Raw genomic sequence first — 20,679 nt, forward strand, 5'->3', positions numbered from 1 at the left:
GGATCGACAGAGTTCTTAGGGTTTTTCAAGAAAAAATTGTGGCGCGGATTTGGGGTTTATGGTGGCCGTCGTTCAACTGTATGTCACAAAGATACGGATGCGACTCGACACGCGAAGAGAATACGACGCGCAAATAGCAATATTTTTTCATGACGGCCCATGAGAAATACCTTCCGTGTGAAAGGCACATCCCGTAAGAACCTGCCAGGGTTTTGTTTTCTGCAGGAAAATGCTTTACCATGGGTTTTCGTGTGTGTGTGTGTGTCTCCACTTGAGCTAGGGGTGGCAAAATCTGACCTGACCCGCCAACCCGCTTCGTAGCCCGTTTAGGGTTTGGCTTAAACGGGTTCGTGTCATAAACGGGTCGACCCGCCAAACCCGTTTATTAAACGGGTCGTGTAAGTGTTAGGGGTATGCCAACCCGCCAACCTGTTTGACCCATTTAATAAACGGGTTAGTGAGGGGGTCAACCCGTTTACACGAACCCGTCAACCCCGCAACCCATTTATATATATATATATATATATATATATATATATATATATATATATATATATATATATATATATATATATATATATATAAACTTATTTAACCCTAACTCCTAACTTTACACTTTAGTCACCCACCTAACTCCTTCCTACCCAGTCGAGAGCCCGAGACCTCTCCTCTCCATCTCGTTGCCATCACCGCACAGGCGCACACCACCACCCTTTTTCTGTTTCTAATTGTGTTATTCGGGTTAGACTGGTTATTCGGGTTACTCGGGTCGGTTATCGGGTCTATGTTATCAGGTCGACCCGTTTAATAAATGGGTCATCGTATCGTGTAATTGTGTCATGTCGACCCGACCCATTTATTAAACGGGTTAACCGTGTTGTGTCGGGTTACCTGTTTAATAAATGGGTAGTGTTCGTGTTTGCTACATCCGAGCCGTTTAATAAATGGGTCGTGTTCGTGTTGAGGTATTCTGACCCGTTAACCCGACCCACCAACCCGCCGACCCGACCCAATTGCCACCCCTAACTTGAGCAACCGTTTTCCCATCTGGCCCACTTATTTCCGACACCGTGAGAAAACAACCATTATCGGCTGTTTTTTCATAAAACAAACAGGTCATTTCTAGCCTCCTTAGTTTCATGCAACTTACACGAGAAAAATGCTGAGCTGGCAATCTTGATGTAATCCTTTCCGACATAGGATCAGGTTAGAGTGGGATCTGATGGTAATACCGCGGGATCTTCTGTGGATGCCATTGATCTCAAGATGGATGGCATCCAAACTTTTTTGGATGAGATGCCCATCACTTGGATGAGCCTCACCTTTTTCCTGATATCGTTAGTATTTCAGTTTGACCTTATCTCAATTATTTAAAATGAACGGCTCACAATGCACCTTATTCTCTGTATGGTGGGTGTCACGCATTTTCAAGATCAACGGCATCCATGGCCTTGACCTGATCCTCTTTCTTCCTTTCTTTTCCTTTCCTTTCCTGCCATGAATGAAACAAGCATAGAATCATAGTAACGAGGAAGTGTCATGCTAACACAAGTGAGGTTCAGTTTTTTTTTCTTTATATTTACATAGAGAAATCATCCTCTTGATCAGAGACCTAACCACGATGACTTTGCCTGCCATACTTATTGTTGTTGTTCTGACAGTGTAAAGGCTTACCTTTACCCCCCTCAAGGAGTCTCCACGTTTTGGGCTTGTGTAAGGGAGTGAAGCCCATGAAATTCGAAGCTAGACCACCTTCCTAGTGGCCTAAGTCCATCACACAATGCCAAAACCCTAAACCCTAAACCCCTTTGGGGCTTTCCCACCACCTTCCACTTTTACATGTATATCCTTTCACACCTCTCCCTTGAGAAAGCTTGAAAAGGCTGAGCTGAGGATTTTTCAAAAATTGGTATCCATTGACATGTACCTTTTTACATTGGGTCCTTGCCACCTATAGCACCTACCCATGGCCCACTGGGCCCCAACCAAACTCGCTGGATCAGGTTTGGATACACATGGGCTTGTGGGAGTCCTACCACAAAATAGCATATAAGCCATGAAATAATGATCCAGAATACCATTGTAACCTTATCTATGCTTTTGGGCAGCAAATGCTTAAAGATAACAAACTTTACACAAACTCTTGGCCCTAGCATTGAGTAAAACCTAGGGATGTAAACAGGTCGGACTTGGGTTGAATCTAGGCATACCGAGTCCGACTTAATCGGGTTTGACCTAATCAGATTTGGATTTGGATTCTGTGTTTTCTTCATAATGAAAATTATGAAATCGGTCCCCTTTTTGGGAGAAAAACAAGAAAAAAGATGCCCGATGCCATGCGATCCTTTTCAGTTAGGTTTCATCCAACCTGATTTTAAAATGGTTCTAAAATGTAGATCCAAACTGGACAAAACATGATTTTGGTTCCTCAGGTTTCATGTGATTAAAATTGAAGACCGCTACCGGTGGTTATCGGGTTCAGGTATGTTCCAGGTCAGGTATAAATGGATCAGGTTTTAATCAAATTCATTCTTAAATTAGGCCTAAATAATAGACCCAGATCCAAACCATTACAAAAGAAGCTCGAGTACAGGCCTGCAAATAATGTGGGTCAGGTCTTCAGGGAGAGGTATGAAATGGGTCCGGTGATCAAAACCATGTTAAAATATACAGTGATTGGGTGGTTTAGAAACCCCACTTAAAGCACGTGAGAAACGATTATATCTCCCAAAAGAAGTGGAATTTTATCTTTTGAGAATGACAGCTTGGAAAATTACATTTAAAAAGTGCAAAAACATTTTTAAACATTTATTCTTTTTTAATAAACTCTTGCTGTTTCCAAGTATTATTGTTTAACCTTCAAAAACTCCATCCTTCCGCTCCCTGCCCATACACATGGAACGTTAAGATAATTTGGGGTTAGCTAAATGACTATGTCCCCATGGCTGGTAAACGAACAAAGCAGTTAGTGACTCAGCTAGGTTCATTCACGAACTCGTTTGTGATTGGTTCATATAGCTGGCAAGCTGAACCACGAGCAGCTCATGTAGCTTAAATGAGTCAAGCCCAAACATAAGGTGTTCAGCTCGGCTTGGGAGATCTCATATATATATATATATATATATATATATACAAAGAAAAGTCTGCATAGAAAATATATACATAAAATATGAAATTAAGTATAATAAATAAAATATATACTTTAATGTAATATATATATATATGAACAGTTTTTTTGGCTTGTCTCATTCAGGGACGAACCAAGCTCAAGCTCAAGCTCAGCTCACCTAAGCATGAGCCGAGCCTTTACCAGCACTGCCCATCAGCATGGGCACCAGTGTCACAAGACAAATGATGCAGATGGCAACTTAAAGGTTAACACCAGTACATGAGTTGTCCCAAATATTTTATACATATTTTTAATAAAAATAAATTTCTAAAATTATGTAGATCCAATTTTAAGATTCTATTTCCGTGACCCCCAAAAACCTGAACCCAATAATTTGTTATTTAGGCGGGTTGAGGTATACCTTGATTGGTTGGGTACACGACCGGTTTTGAACATTAAAAAACAAGGTAAAAAAAGTTCTCCAAGGAGAGTAAACTATCACAAGTCATAAATTATACAAATGGCAAGGGGACTTGTTTTTCATGCTAGCCAACTAGGGGTTTCAACCGGTCAAGTTTACTGAAACCCGACCCAAACCAAACCCTATTATAAGGTAAATAAGAAGACCTGATTAAGACCCATGTCCGGACCCAAAGGTCCGATTAATACATGAAGCGCTTGCGAAATTTTATAGCAGGCCAGAGTTTCGATTAAGACTCACAATTTTTTAATGTAAAAATAATAATAATAAAATATTGTTTTAGTGGGTATAACCCCTGGTTCAAGTAGTTATTATCAGATCTGGGTATGGTTTCTCTTATGGTGGGTCTCATTAGACTCAGGTCCAGACCTGATACCATATCCAAAAATTGAGGCCAGGTCTGGTTTCACCTGGGTTAGAACCAAACCCGAGACACCCCTATGGCAACAGGTCAAGATATCATTTTTCATCAATCACCTACACGTAAAGTCCTTGAGGAATGTCATGGTTAGAGTTTAACAGCTGTTTGCCACTGACACCAACCCAAATCATTCGAAGCTTGGGGTTGCACTAGTCGGATCAAGACCTTCTAATGGCAGAGTTTGGCATGCCCCTAATATAAACTCCCTTAAAATTATGACCTATCCACAGCAGCAGCAGTGGGCCACCAACAGCATTTTTAAATGTTGCAAATTATAAATTCAAAAACTAGGACGCTAGTCCCTCTCCCCCCCTTCGCCCTAAATATGGAATAAATAAAGGAAAAAGAGTGAAAATTATAAAATCTAACGGCTCACCTACATACCCCTAGGTATACAACACCCATCCCTAACTTCCACACCCTCCCCACACACACACACACAGAAAGAGAGAGGGAGAGAGAACTGGAAAATCAACCAGGGCACCATCCCCCGGAGACTCACGGCATCATCTCAATCTTGTTCTAGTATCTCCGTCCCCTCTTATTACACTGCCCTAGCGCCTCCGGTCCCTCTTGTTACCATGACTATGGTTGTGCCAAGGCCTACCGCTGCGATTACGGTGGCGCCAGCCACGCCGACGCTCTCGGCTCGACCCACTCGTGGGGCCGGCCCACTGCTGACGGCCATGAGGACCATAGTTAATCGCCACAGGTGGAGGGGGGCTCCTCTCTGGGCTCCATGTTTCAAACTCAGGCTCGCCTGGAAACTCGTCAACACCTTCGGCAGCCCGGAGAAATCCTCCTGGTTCTGACCACATTGGTTGCCGCTGAACTTGTGGCAAAGTGTTGTAGCTATTCCGGCTCACCGGGACATCTTGATCCCACACCAGACCAGGAACACTTCCTGCTGATTTGTCGCCAGGCCTAATTCCAGCATTGGTTGGTGTGGACTGCTTCCCACCATTCTTGTAGTGATCGACTGCAGGGACACCCGGATTGCTGATTCCCGGTCCCCATCCTGGCAACAGTGGTGGAACAGACAGAGGCTCAGGTATCAATGCTGGTGGTGCCGGTAGTAGAGTCAGCAGTGGTTGTGTAGCCGGCATCTCCTTACCTAAATTTGAAGAGGCCGACGGTTTTGGAGACATGTTCAAATTGTGATTGCGTCTGCTTGCACTGACATGTAAAGTTGTGGAAGACGCAATCTGTGGAATATGTTGTAAAGGCAAGCTTGAAGCAGGAGCTGATTTAATCGACAAGTTAGCATTGGGGATCTGAAGAACCGGCAGGATACTGCCAGGCAGTTGCAAAGCAGGATTCGCAGGGGCCGGACTTTGCTCAGCCGGTGATGGCAATGCAGCTGTGGCTCGCTGCAGAAGCGTTCCAGCAGGTAAAATTTGATGTTGCATTGTTGAAACAGAGGCAGACGTTTGTGGCAGCAGTGAGTTGGTTAATGGAGTCTGCTGGACCATCAAACCCACTTGGGCATGCAGAGATCGTGGAACGGCCAGTGAAGGAGACACATCTAGGGTTCTCTCTAAAGGTGAAGTCTTTATAAGACCATCCCACGCTAACGGTTCTGATCTCCAACTGTTTGGCTGCACATCATAAATCATTTTTAGAGTGCATAACTATACACAAAGTGCAACTGAAACAGAACAAACCTCACCCAACTCACCATCAATGAAGCAGATGGTACATCATTTGGTGGAACAGGCGGGATTTCCGGCTTAGCTACCAGTGGTCCAGAACTGTTTCCAGTCAATCCATTCAGAACACCAACAAAGCCAGCATTACTAGTCTTGAGTAGGTCGAGCAACGCAACCGTCTCTTCCTTGCTGATGTTCTTGCCCTGGCAAGAGGTCAGCGCAAAGACTAGCTCTGGGTTCTTGAGAAGGACAGCTAGCAACTCCATGTCTGGTGCTGCACTGATGCTAGAAACAAGAGCATTTGTATTTGCAGAGACTACAGACTCAGAAGTCGTAGCAATGTCTCTTTCTTCAGAGGAAGATGGAAGCCTGGTGTCGACCGGCGACTCACCACCAGACGGCAATTGTTCAACCGGGACTTCCAGTGTCAAGCTGTCATCGAAGTCTATCTCAATATCCCATGGTTCCTTGGGATTGGACGGAATGTCTTGGATTTTCCGGTAGACCGTCTCCCTCTCCCTCATCAGACGTTGAGTCTGGACCTCTACCTCTTTGCTCTTCCCTCCTGCTCCAACTCTCCATAGGCAATTGATCCTCATCTCTGCATCGTGTACAAAAATTGAAGTCTCAAAGGATGATTGGGAATACATTTTCCTACAACCGTTTAGCTGTTCTAGTAATCAAAAAGGAATTCTGTGCTTTAAAAAGCTTCTTGCTTAATGCTTTGGACATTGTTCTTTCATGGGGGCTTTGCAACCACCACTATTGTTGAAACATTGCATGATATGGAGATAACACCAGCTGAATCCGAGGCAGGCCCAGGTACAATCACATTGCACATGCAATGTGCCGCTGCACCTGATCACCCTCCGTCTTCTGTTGTACAACCTGTCAGAGTGGGGCTCAATAGCAGATGGATGGTGATCAGGTGCGGCAGCACACTGCATTTGTGCAATGTGATTTTACCTGATACCAACATGCTGAATCCATGCATATCATGGTGGGGATCTGCTAACACCATGAAAAGGGATCAAGACTTGATGAGAATATTAGGCTCATGTATACTCCAAGAAAAGAAAACAAGGGAGACATATTTAAGGTTCTGTTTTTTTTTAATTAATGGGGAAACCACACACAGGATAACAGCATTAAAGTTCTGTTTTACTTCACAAAACGACCAAATTACACACCCCTTTCCATATAGATTTACAGTGAATTTAGGGATAGCATTTGCTACCCTTGTGGGCAAGGAACGCCCTACCCTAGTTGGAACTAATAAGGGGAGGCTGTTTTGACCAAAACTGACAACACAGATGTGTTCAACATGGTCAAAATGGTAGGAATTGACTCTTGGATCATAGTTTTTTAATGTAAAAATATGTTTTTTAAGGTTTGAAAATTTGGTACATTGTAGGCCGTTGATTTTTCAACCCTCATAAAATCTGAAATACACATTAGAAAAACATGATCCAAAGGTCAGTTTCTACTAAACAATATGTAGATCACATCCAGAGGGTCAGATGTGCAAAAAAAAAAATGAAAAAAAAATATTACATCTTTCCACCAAGGGTTCCTTACCCATGAATCGATGTTGTAACAAATATCAGAACTATTTTATTGACATTTAAAATAAACAGAGAAATTTATATTACCGGCACCATAATAAGGAATGCTCCTCATTTGTCAATGACTTGACAATGCATTACATTTACACCTACTATAACCTATTCATACAGCTTTTTTCTTTTAAATCCATTTCTTCTGATTATTAATTCTATCATGGTAATTCAAAAAAGGTATTTGAAGACATTCAACGAGAGGTTAATATAGTGGCGATGTGGGGTCTGGCTTTTGAACAAACAGGATGCGTGGTTTCAGTATGCTGACGACGGTAAACATCCTTGAAAAAGTACAGCATCTGGTTTTATATCTTTTATTAAATCACAGAATGCCTCAGAGAAATGAAGCAGACCTGAAATGCATCAGAGTTCTACACGAGAAGAAACAATGGGAGAAGGTGATGATGACATCATCATTAATTTTTTACTGCAATGTCGGAAAGTTATGTTTTTTGACAGACTTGAATGTAATTCAATGGTTCTGTAAATCATCGCTAATTTCCAAAGAACAAGCATTAAACTCTTATTAACCACCTTTCTTTTTGTGGCTAGGTCAAGGGAAAACCCCCCCAGCACCTATCACACATGGGCAGGTCTCAGATTGGTAAAACTCTTGAGGTCTCCCTATCCCACCAGGGAGTATACCCAGCCTCGACCTTGCTGCAAGGGATGCCTCCCGTGGGTTTTGAACTTGTGATGTCCCATCAACTTGGTGACCTCTTATGTCCAGATTAAACTAAGAAAACTAGAAAAAGACATGAGAAAACAACAGAACCAAATATTACCTGGGGGTCTCCGCCATGGAATTTTGGTAGGTTGTAGCCTTTGCGTCAAGGAAACATCACCATTGCTGGTTCTTGAATCTTCTTGAACAGTCTGATCTTGAATTAAAGCAGGTCCTGTTGGAGATTCTGAGGCTTTGGAAGTGGCTTTAGCAGGTTTCTTTTCACCCTCTACAGATCGAACTGCTTCATCCGATTTCTGCACCAGCTTGCTGGTTTGAGAAAGAATATTATCTTTGTTTGTGGAAAATTTAGTTCCATTGGGAGGACCATCTTTGTTGTGCTTGCTCTGCAAGAAGCTTGCTCGCATCTTTGCTTTCTGTATATCATCAGCAGATATCGGCCGCGCCTGCACCACCCTTGTGACCTGTGAGTTCCTCCCAGAATTAGCCCGACCAGGCTGCTCTACCAGCAACACTTTCCTTTTTCCTCTTGTTTCTGAAACTGGTTAAGGAGCCCGCACTCATGCACAGATCCTCAATTAAAGATTTCCATTGTTAGAAATACCTTTGGAAGTTCTTGTTGCTCTTCATCTCTCAAATCAACAAATTAGGGGTTGTTTATTTGACAGCACAGGAATCACCTTTTATTTTTAGACAACCAATAAGCCTAAACAGGTATCAATTCAGTATGTTAATATCCATAGAAGAATTGCACCATTATCTTCAGCAACTTATAGAAGCTTGTATGTGTTCATAACATTGAAAAAACCTTGTTTATATATGCATTTGCATCAGCAACTCTGGCCTAGAATTTTATGTAAGATCATTTTGTCACCTAACACAGCAGAAGCCCTACGCCCATCCAGAATCAATTATAATATGCATGCCACAGTTGTATATGTGCATCATATGGCTGCACATATATTGCATAGTGGATACTTAGAGACTACATTTTCTGTTGAAGTACCATTATTAGCTTGGACCACCAGGGGAAGTATCTCAAATCCCAGGGAGATCCTTGGATTTGAGATCCAACCCCAACCCCCCTCCCCTTTCTCAGATCAGAGGATCTGTGCTTCATCTCATTTACACCATCCCACCTCAGATCCTTGAATCTGATATTCAAGACTTTCAAACGTCCCCTAATGGTAGCTTTGGTGGCTAATCTCTTGTTAAACAATCCCCAAGCACCCATAACAGTTTCTTATCAAATTAAGCACTTTATCTCATCAGTTTTTTTTTTCTTTGGGATGATCCAAGGGAAACCAACCCACCCCCATCACTGACTGCACAGTGGTTGGCCTCCAGTTGGTAAAACCCTTGAGGTGCCCCCTTGCCCACCAAGGAGTACACCCAGTTCGACCTTGAGGCAAGGGACCGCCGCCTGTGGGTTTCAAACTTGTGATGTTCCGACAACTTGGTGACATTCACAAGTCACCCCTACCAGATGAGTGGAGCCCTTGTGGACTTATCCCATCAGTTCTATTAGTACATAACCCACCTAAATCCCCCTTGCTTGAAGAACATACCATGAGATTTTTGACGCAGTATCCTATGGTTGGTTCATTAGGGGACCAAAATGGGAGAGCAGATCCAGTACTCGGCTGAGTGGATGCCATGCATCCCCCACTGAGTACCTTTCAAGGTACTTGGTCCAATCACAGGATCTGCTCTTTTGGATTAATAATAATTTGACAACAGAACACTAGCATGAACCCAACTACCCATGGTGACACCCTTTGCTTTCAAAGATTTGAGTAAATGCTTAACTTTGTTAGCACGCGCAATGAAACAATTGTTCTTCCCTTGGATTTACAACAAACTTCATGTTGAAGGTGCAGGATACGTGAAGAAATGCTCCGACTAGGTTTCCTACTGGAATCATCACAGGAGTCTGTAAGCAGCTTTAGAGAGTGTGCAGGCTCTGATTTCCTGAATGAAAAACAAGGCGGGGAGCGCAAGGAAACTTTAATTTCCATTCTCTGTGTGTATGTGTGAAAAATAAAGAAAAGAAAATTAGGCAAGTACCCCACAGTTTCTGATGTCAAAGCAAGGATATCATCCTGCAAACCAAAATAAAAGAAAAATGTAAAGTAATTATCAATTTTTAGCAGTTTCATAAGGAAGTTGGCAGAGTAGAAGGCTCAAGAACACATACGGTAATATCAATCTTTGACTGCCATGATTCATTTTTGAGGAGTTCACTGATCCTGCAGGAGAAGCATTGATCATCGTTAGTAGTGGTGCAGCAGAAGAAAAGCTTAAACCAAACATAGTGAAGAAATATAGGACCTCTGCATTCTTAATTTCTCTTTCTCAATGTCAGGTGAGCCGGAGGCGGGTCTCTTACAGGCTTGGCTCCTCACAAATAATTTGCTCCATCTTGCTAAAAGAATCCTTGCCTTGTTTGATATGTCTGATCTTCAAATTAAATGAGTTTCAAATGGTCAAGAACGGACATTGAGGAAATGAAAAAGAAAAGAGAAGCTCAGAGTGTGAAAACTTTTGGGATTGCCTTGAAGCATACAAACGGATGGAAAAAAGTGGAACAAGCAGCATTGTTGGGCATAATAAAATAACCAGACTATTCTGCTTTTCCATATAAGTTGGTGCATCCAAATACCCCTCTTAGGGATGCATAACGTGCAGAATAGAAATGCTCCACAGTAGAATGGCAGTATATCATTACAGATGATCAAGAAGCGAATTTGAACCAGCAGAATGTCAACCGAAACTGACCCATCATGTGAACATGAGAACCAGGACCAGGCCCTTCATGGGCCCGCAATGATGGACCAAGGACAAGGTGATGGATTTAGAACAGAGGCCATACTTGCCCCAGCCTTATTGAACTGCAAACTGAATTCACTTTTCCTACATTATTTGTACTTAAAATTAGAAGGACAAACCTCTAACATTCAGCATATTGAAAGTCCGAATTTTGGAAAACCAAGAAATTATCCTTGAGATCTCTCTAGTAAAATCATACCAAATTGTAGATAGATTAAAATTTTAAAACCTATAGATGGATGATTTTCTAAAGCAAACATATCGAGTTCATGAAAAGGCAAAACATATTAAACTGGATTTCTAGATGTGTGGCTCAACCCAAACTAACTCATGCCAAAGGCCAGAGATAAAGGCACCAACAGCAACACCTCCCTGCTCATTTTTACTTGCAACCTAAACAAGCTTATTGAGTTCTTAGGGCTGTTGGTGGTGGATATCTGACCCGTCAACATGCACTAGAACCCGCACAATTAACAAGTAGTCAGTCTTATAATGTTGAGTTCAGAAAATGGACGCCCAAATCTAACCCATAAATTTAAAGAGCATCTAAATATGTGTTCACCTACAAACACTTGCAAAATAATCAAATAAAGCCAAGTTGAATTGAATATCCAAAGCTGGTCACATTAGAGGTAACCCAAATAGTACACGGACCAGCATTTTTATGCCAATACCTGGGTATTCAGCTTTCAGTCAGGTCAGGTACCGTCATACAAACTACATCCGCTGATGGTGAGATCAAAGTTAGCTTAAACTCATCCCATCTATTCCATGAGCAAGCTTGATTTTACCATTTTACTTAACTTTAAACAAGCTTATTAAGCTCTAAATTATCTTAAAGCTTGTGCTCAAGCTTCTATCATTTAATTAAATGAGCGCCAGTGAGCATGAGCGAGCATTTGTTGTTCCCCATCCCCTAAACGACTTTACAACTCTCTCTCTCTCTCTCTCTCTCTCTCTCTCTCTCTCTCTCTCTCTCTCTCTCTCTCTCTCTCTCTCTCTCTCTCTCTCTCTCTCTCTCTCTCAGGTTTGACATGGATTAGACCAAAATATTCTGCACTGTTTGTGCTCCCCAATTCAAATGAGTCATATATATAGCCACTAGAATATGAGATTTAAAGTGTGAACCAAGAATTTTCAGTTTTTCTTTTTTTTTTCCTTAAATCTGACAGGATGTGAACTACGTGCTTGGTTTTAAAAGAACAGGATCTTTGAATCATTTGATTACGATGCACAAGCAGGATTTTTGAAGACTTGAAAATTAATGGCTTAGAATTTTCACAAGTATTCAAGCATAAAAAAAATCATGTTTTTTGTCGGAAAAGCATGATTCAACAGTCGATTCCCAGTAAATGGACCATGCTGAACAGGGATAGATTTGCAAAAAGAGCACCGAAAATACCTAGTTCAGTTGTACTCGCTTTTATGAGGGAAAAAAATTAATATTTACATGGAGAAACTGCCTCCAGGATCAGAGACCTGGTCGCACTGGCTCTACCTGCCGTAATTATGGTTGCTGTCCTGACAGCCTTGCTCCCAAGGAGTCTCCACATTTCAGCTTGAGCAAGGGGTGACACCAATGGGATTTGAACCTAGACCGCCTGCCTAGCAGCCTAGGCTCCATCCCATTAAGCCAAACCCTCTTGGAGCAAAAAAAAGAAAGAAAGAAGGCACTACTTAAAAGATCCCACCAGTTTTCTAATGATTTTTCTCATACTTGGTGCAGACCACTTTCAACTACTCGAGTCTATCATTCCTTGGACCACAACACTACAGTCACACAGTGACATCACGAAGACAACTTGACGTCAAGAAAATAGAAAAATTGAAAAGCTACAACTGGCAGAAGTGTAAAACTAAAATTTTTGATACCACAAGTCATGGAAATATGTGGTCTGACATAATTTAGGCTCTGTTTGGGAGCCTTTAATAGGTGTGTTGCAGTTTCCGCAAAGCTCTCGGCTGTTTGGGAGCAGTGGTCCACTGTTGCCAAAACCCTGCATTCGGAATGGAGTTGGCAGCCCCAACACCACATTTCAACACCAATCACAAGAGAATGTGTTTGGAAACTCCATCCTCAGCACCGCAGCTTAACAACATATTTTGGCAACACATGGAAATGATGTTCCCATCCCGATGCAAGAGTCCCAAGAAGAGACTTATAGGATGTTGCAACATCATCCTCGGCACCAAATTAAATACTGCTGACAGTCAATAGTTGACTACAAAATATAAACAAAACGTGCTATTCAGGACTGAGAATAATCAACAATACCTGATGTTCGGTAAAACCTAAGTCTGTTAACAATCTGCAATATGGTAGACATTTGTACTGGCAAAGCTTTGTGCAGTGGTAGATGACAAAGAACCTGTACAGCCATCTTACTCAACTATCACGATAACAATAACATGTTTAATGAATCTAACTAAACAAATGCACCAAATGCAAGTAACCTTCAATATGATAACAAGAACAGTTGTCTGCTCTTCAGATGCTGCCACGCTCAACCATTCCCCTAATATTGTTATACATCCTTTAGTTAGAAACCTGCCAGTGATATGAAACCATCAACATGATAGAACATTGTACAGCATGAAATATGATAATTGAAAAATAGATAGCACCAGTACCAATGCAGCACTGCTGAATTTTGTATTTGCAAGATCCACTCCATCAGCTTCACCTGGCCAGAAAATGTATCTTCTTTCCTCATTAAAGAGAAAATATTCTCAACGAAATTTTTGTCAGAAGGTTCAATTCCTGGTATTGTCTCCTCTTGTGGCGAACAAGAGGGGTTGGCTTCAACAATAGTGAGTTCAGAAGACGGCTCAGAAACTTGAGCAGGTTGAGAAACATCATGCTCAAAATTGGTTGGCTGCCCATCAGGATTTGATCTAGATGAATTAAATCTAACTGCCTCTTCACGTGATACCCTGATAAACCGCCTAACTTTTGAGCGCTGACCAGCAAAGAACTCTTTAACCTGCAAAGATAGGAAGTTTAGGATTGGCTGCAATTTCTATGATTTAGAAACCATGATTGCAACTCAAGATTCAAAGACAGAGTGGGGAAGGTGGGTTTTTCATAAGTGAGCATGTAATGCTACTTAATGACCAAAGCCACTCATGATAACTTTCATTCTTGACTTTACTAAGTAATAGTGTTAGAAAACTTTCAGTTAAGTCTAAACAATGAGAAGTCAGCAACCAAAAGCAATAATAAAACCAACAAACAATCTGACCAAGAATTCATCAATCCCCTATCAAATGAAATTTCCAGCTTAGGACAAGCATCCATGGCAAACAAACTAAAACAACAAGCACAATGCAAGACATACAAAGACTAGGCAGGGTGCAGAAATGTATCCAGCCATATGCAGTTGCTATCAGGAAGGCTAACAGATCCGGATACATGTTTTCAAGTTTCAAAAGAACAGACCTATGACATCTTCTAAGATGGACAACAAACAGCAACAACAAATTTCAATCTTCGCCTTTATAAACAAGCTGATATGAAAGTAGCTAGTAGCAACTAACAAGGCAGTCTTTTGCTAAATAATGGCAGAGATGAAAGAAGGATCAATCTTCACCATTGCCCAAAGTCTTATTACCATTATGACCATTTTCATATGAAGGATAATGGACAGCTAGAAAGTAGTAAGTAGATAATGTGGTATTTAACAGTTTTAACCCTTTTCTAATTGATTGCCAAGCAGGGCAGATTTTCTGATAAGAAAGAAATCCAGAGCTTGTCAAGGCATTTTATAACACAAATCATCCAAAGCTCCATCTAATTCTTCAAGCAGCTATAAAAGGTTTATCTTTCAAAAGAGAAAACAGTCATCCCACAGACTAGAGGACAACTGGGACAATATGACAATGTACGACTAACAGGCTTTCAGCCAACCAACGGCCTATCTAAGTACCACTTACATCTCTACTTGTTCCCAGATGTAACTTGGGCTCCACTTCCTTCAACATATTTTCATGGCAAGAAAACCAAAACTTCCTTTTTACAGAATGGAAAGTTCAAAACGTTCATATCAATGGTCCCCAGATCATCTCATTTTTCTTAGGTCTACCAGTTTCTGGTTTTCATTACCCCCAAAAGATATCTTTTTCCACTTCTCCTTTCTTAACCACCCAGCGAACATATTCTTAATATGACACTATCAACGAGTCTAATTCCACATGGTAAAGTCAATTGGCCTTCATCACATGCAGAACCAAACAGTCAGATAGCTAATGCTAGACTCTAGCCCTCCATCTACCACTGGTTTCATCATTTAAAAAGGCTTAAAAATTGGCAAAAAGAGTAGTTCACCTTCATTCCTCTACTAGCATATAAAATTTAATTTCCACCTTTGCCATCCATTTATGAATCAAATTAAAGTTTTATAGGAACTTAAATCTAAATAAGCATTAGTTTCTCAAAATCACATACACTTGAACAAAGACTTTAAGATATGCATACATATCAAGATCCTGCAGCCCATGGCATGGCCACACAGTTTATCCACAGCAGAACATTCAACCAGATATGAAAATTTGGAGGCCATAAGTCTGGAAAACATGACCCGCATAAACCCAGAACAAGGCTTGGCATGGTCCAATAAAACATCGAAGTTACGGAGTGCCCGAACTGCATCATCACAAGGCATAATTTGAGTTCTCCACATTTAATTATTATGGAATACAATATGCTAAACATAGAAGTGTGATATTCTATAGTTGAAATCAAGTGGCGACTCATTGATGCCACCATACCAAGCTGGTATAATAGCAGAAGAAACACTATATAATGCATAAACTGAACTTCCTTCAAATCAATTAGCAATTAGAGAAAGTACACCTACTTGAGTAACAGTTATTCCACAAAGGACACCCATTTCACGTGTCTCCTTCTTGGTGATGTTATCTTTAATAGAGAAAACTGATTGCATATACTTTACTGCTTTAGGATTTACCAAGTCCTTTGATCTCTTTCCTGCCAATAAAAAGTACAGATGAACCAAAACTTGGGCACTTTGTAACAAGAAACGAATAAAGTTCCTAAACTGCACCCCAAAAAAGGACAAAAACTCTACTAAATATCAGAATGGTACATGCAAAGAGCAACTGATGAACACACTTGGAATAGAGACAATCACATGAACCTAAATATATGCATAATTTTTGTGAAGACTTGTTTCATGATGTACAATATAAACATAAGTCGCCAAGTGAAGAATAACAGAAATGCTTTGTACACCATGGAAAATGATGTAGGAAAGGACTCGCCCATGAGTAGATCATTAATTCCTTTCTTCAAAAAAGGAAACTTAACTATTGACTTCACTGTTCATTAGTTACTGGAGTGCAACCGTGTTTCCAAATATTATGCAAGAAACTGTCTATATTGTATAATCATAACAATCCTGTAAAATAAATGACAGCTAAAAAAGGTAAGCCTAACCAGGTTAAGTTCAATTCAGAAACTTTAAATCCAAGACAGAGTCTGAATTTAAAGTTTAAACCTAATCAGCCAGACTTAAATTAGGATTAAGCTGGACTTGGATGCACAAGTTTAGAGGAATACACCTAATGCAAAACTGTCAACATCCTTCATGACTCACCTATTTTAATCGACAGTGCACCAGCTGCCTGCAAAAGGCAAAAATTATAGATAAATGTAAGTTCCAACAAACTGCATATTAAATGGTAAAAAGATACACGTGAGCATGCAAAGTGCATATGTGAAACACATATTTTGATTGAGCAAACATAAGGATCCAGCACCAACCATAGCATGCACCATGGCAACCGTGCTAAATAAACATTTACAGAAAACAGACACTTTGCAACCTCTATCACAAACCCTTGACCACAAGGTTGAACATAATATTATTAAAGACTACAACTGGAAGCTGAAATTGTAACTATTGTCTGGAATTAGAAAATGGAATGTGTTCCTCCAAAAAAAATGAGATGTGCCAGTAACTACCTTTATGGAACTGCATTCCACAGAGAAGAGTGCAATGAGTACTCCTTTTTCACAAGACTGGTCTCTTGTCAATTATATAGCTAATTAGCTCAAAAAAGACAACACCAATATTTTCACCTGTTAGATTAGTTTGGACATCTTTATGGGTATGCTGAACTTAGTATTTTGTGTTTACCTATAAAAAAGATTGATTGATTTATAAAAAAGATTGATTGATTTTGTGGAAGAAACAAATCTAAACCACATCCTTACAGAAGCTAAACATCGGAAACACACGACCTACAGCCTCACATGTTGGCAACAAGGAATTCCCAGTCCATTTAAAATCATACATGCAAGAGCATAGGTGACAAGGAACCAGTTGAAGCCACCAGGAAGGCAGTCTCCAAATCATATGAACATATCACCGGACCATTGGTGTGGAAGGCAAAAGCATCTGAATTAGCTAGCATTCTTCTTGATCCAAATGTGTATCAGCCGCTTTAGTCCAAACATATGGATTCCCATTTTTTCCCATTTTTCCAGTGCCCAAGCTGCCTAGAAGACATTCTTACCTCCAGTTTCCCACGTGGCCAAACCATGGGATAGCTAAAAGCATGAACTCTCAAGTAGGATGATGCAAACCCAAAAGCTTTCCCCCTCTTTTTCCCATTTTTTAAATAAGTAAACCAAAAGTTTACAAAATTTGCATCAAGTATCACGTGGTGGCCCAAGGTAGAGGTACCATGACAATAGGTATAGCCATAGTACATACTATACTCCAGCCCAACCATGCTTGGAACATCTGGATGGTTGGTATTTAATTGGTATAGTTGACAATGCTGGATTTGGCCTAGGCTTCAACAGCATACTTGCCTGCTGAACTGCTGGTCTGAAAGCATGCTTCACCCATCCTTGTCAGCTATGTCACAGGGACTCTCCAACTAGGTGTCGCACCCGCGTCGCACCCGCACCCGATGTGGTCAACCTGACCCTGGGTGCAGTCAACACACCCAGGGTCATTTATGGCCAACTTATATATATATATATATATATATAATTTTTTAGATTTTTGCCGCACCCCCGTACCCACACCCGCACCATGTGACATAGCTTGTCAGGTATTTTCCCCTTTTGAAACCATCCACATGAAAAGGGTCTCTCCATCCCCCTCTCACGCTCTCCTTCTCTATAGTTCCGCCTTTTCATCTTTGAGCATGGGTTTCCTTTTCTTTCCTCCACTTTTGACTTTTCTGTTTCCATAAATTTTATTTTTGCTTGTTTTAAAACCATCACTATTGAGTATTTGTACATTCATATGAGAACATGGCAGAAATACAATTCATATGCTCATAGTTTTGCAGAAACATTGGCTCTGCCTTTTTTATTCTGAGATAAGTTTCTTTTCTCTTTCTCCTCTTTCAATTTTTCTGTTTTCATATTGTTTTGAAGCTATAATTAGCCTGCACTCTCCTATATCCATATGAGAGCATTATACAAGTGTGGTTTCATGTTCATATGGTTTCCTATTTACATTGGAGATCTCTAGTTATTACCCTTAAGCAAAATAAAAATAACGTTTGTGAAAACTAATTCACATAAAGTAATTAGGAACACGTTAGAATACTATCAATTTTGATTATGATGTTCCTTCAAGCGTATTGCTTCAAGAGGCAGAAATGTCATTTGCCATATGGTTTCTTGGTATTGGGCCTGAAATAGAAAGTTATTATATTTAAACAATGAGGAAACATTTCCACAAGGTGAATTTCCAAAATCAACAGAGAAAGTTACAGAGATTCAGAGAACACATTAAGGAAAGCTCCGAACTAGGCATTCTAACCACGGAAAATAATGAAATTAAATAGAGGTATCGCATGCCATTCAATAAAATTCTCACTGTCTTAGTGCAGAGGTCTCAGGCTCGAATCCTACCATGGGCTATTCTCCAACTTGACTATAAAATGAGAAGAAAAGGCAAAAAAAAATTTAAAAGGAAAAAAGGTCTAGTTGCCATTTTCCTTGTATGTGTATGTGTGATCATATCCAACGAACCATGGACCAAATGTGACCAGCATGGATGAAAACTGTCATGATTCATGGCAACAGAAAAATTACCATTTATCATTGTCAATGATCATTGCCATCATATAGAGATCATCATCATCATGACCACCTCTCCCTGCAGAATGTGTGGAATAGAGGAAGAGAGAGGAGCCTTTAGGCAAAGCAGATTAAAAGACACAACACACTAGCTGCATGTCAGTGCACATGCACATGCTTTCTCTTATCTTTACCCATGGACGATGTGAAAAGGGGGAGTATTTAACTAATCTTTTGACCTTCCCAAAATTTCAAATTCACCATACCAGCAAATGGCAACTCTTTCATGAAATCTTGAAGAGTAAATCACGAATCTTCCTTCTTAATAATTACAATGGTACCGATCCACATAGTGATATCACCGATATGGACGACGAGACAAATTAAAACAGGATGACAAACAACATGAAACGTGCGAGAAGAAGAGGAAACAGGCAGAGTAATGGAGAACCCAAAAGAAAAGAACCTTCACCTAAAAAACCAATACAATGTCCAACTAATCATGCATCATATGCGATCGTCAGATAAAGAATCAAGGTCTTTGGACGCATTCACTGCCCATTGCGACTACAATTAGCTCGCACACGAGACATCAAGACCACGAATCATACAAGTGGTTGGTATTAACAGCTCTACACGGTGCAAATCGCATCCTCTCAAGGCTTTCTCTCGACTAAAATTCAACTTTCCCGTGACAACGAACACCAAGCATGCAACAAAAATCCCAAAAAACGCCGATCACGCCACCATTAGCGACAAATTCACCCAACTTCCACAATGCACAACCCCTCTCTTTCGAAACAAACCCCGAAATAACACAATTAAGCCGAACCCACAGCATTTTTCACCAGTCGTCCTGCAGAAACATCTTTATCTATGAAGAAAACCTTAAATTCCGTCCAAGAAGATACCATGAATTCGCGCAAAAAACGTCCAGAAGTACGAAACTTTCGCCGATTCCTTAGCGACGAAGCCGGGTAAACAACGGAAAAAATAAATAAAAAAAAAAAAACGAGGCGCGAAACCGATGAAGCGATTGAAAAAACCCTACCATTTCGTGAGACAAGGGATTGACACCGGTGAGCTTGCATTGCGTGACGACGATCCTCTGCAGCTGCTCAATCTGGGCGTGGAAGAGCTCCCTCTGAGAGTCCATGAGCCTCCGAAACGACTCCGCCGTCGCCCCTTCCCCGATGCCCAATTCCTCGAGCTCCGCGGTGATCTCCTTTTCCTTCTCCTTCGACTGCTCCATTCCTCCGGCTCAGAAGCTTCGACACGGGCCAGAGAACGGTGGAAATTTGCGATCATTAGGGTTTGGACGTGCCAAATAAACAAGAACTATATAGAAAGAGAGAAAGAAACCCTATGTTAGATAAGAAAGACGCAGAGACAATGCGGGGAAGAAGACGTTGAGAGAGAGGGGAAGGGAATCCATTGCTCGTGGGCTAGAGAGAGGGAGAGAGGGCGGGGGGCTTGCAGAGGAGGGAAGAAATGGAGGGGCGGGTGAGGAAGAGTTGCCGCTAGCGGTCTGAGTTGGACGGAATGGCAGCTCCCGCTACCTTTTTTGTGAATTTATGATGCGCCCCGTGGCCTGACCGCTAGCGGTACCACGGGTTTTGCACTTAACTAGGGCTGCCGAACGAGCAGAAAACTTGGCTCGAGATGTTGAAGGTTGGTTCAACCTGAGTTCAAGGTCCAAGTGACCAACAAGTGCATTGCTTCTAATCTATAAGCCATAAGATTTTGTCTCTAAATCTATTATTTGCAATTTGATTATTTGTTCTACACTATTATTTAAAAAATGTGTACAATTACTTATTG

General features: G+C 41.0%; 1 protein-coding gene across 2 annotated transcripts; it reads right to left on the reverse strand.

Annotated features, from left to right (window-relative positions):
- Window positions 1-4,199: 4,199 nt before the first annotated feature.
- On the reverse strand, window positions 4,200-20,379 carry LOC149820577 (homeobox protein LUMINIDEPENDENS-like). Of its 2 annotated transcripts, XM_089983288.1 has the most exons (14): window positions 19,910-20,379; window positions 16,409-16,436; window positions 15,650-15,780; window positions 13,425-13,777; window positions 13,248-13,341; window positions 13,069-13,162; window positions 10,296-10,419; window positions 10,162-10,213; window positions 10,032-10,066; window positions 9,850-9,935; window positions 8,065-8,499; window positions 5,690-6,261; window positions 5,126-5,609; window positions 4,372-5,029 (listed from the first exon to the last, which is right to left on the reverse strand). In XM_089983288.1, the coding sequence occupies exons 1-14, from the start codon at window positions 20,108-20,110 to the stop codon at window positions 4,566-4,568; spliced, it is 3,153 nt and encodes a 1,050-aa protein (XP_089839414.1). In that variant the 5' UTR covers window positions 20,111-20,379; the 3' UTR covers window positions 4,372-4,565. The 2 variants fall into 2 exon arrangements, with proteins under 2 accessions (XP_089839413.1, XP_089839414.1); XM_089983287.1 differs by having other exon boundaries at window positions 4,200-5,609.
- Between the last annotated feature and the right edge of the window lie 300 nt (window positions 20,380-20,679).

This window comes from Nuphar pumila, chromosome 12 (assembly GCF_984573655.1).
Source record: "Nuphar pumila chromosome 12, dmNupPumi1.hap1.1, whole genome shotgun sequence".
In the NCBI taxonomy this organism is placed as follows: Eukaryota; Viridiplantae; Streptophyta; class Magnoliopsida; order Nymphaeales; family Nymphaeaceae; genus Nuphar; species Nuphar pumila.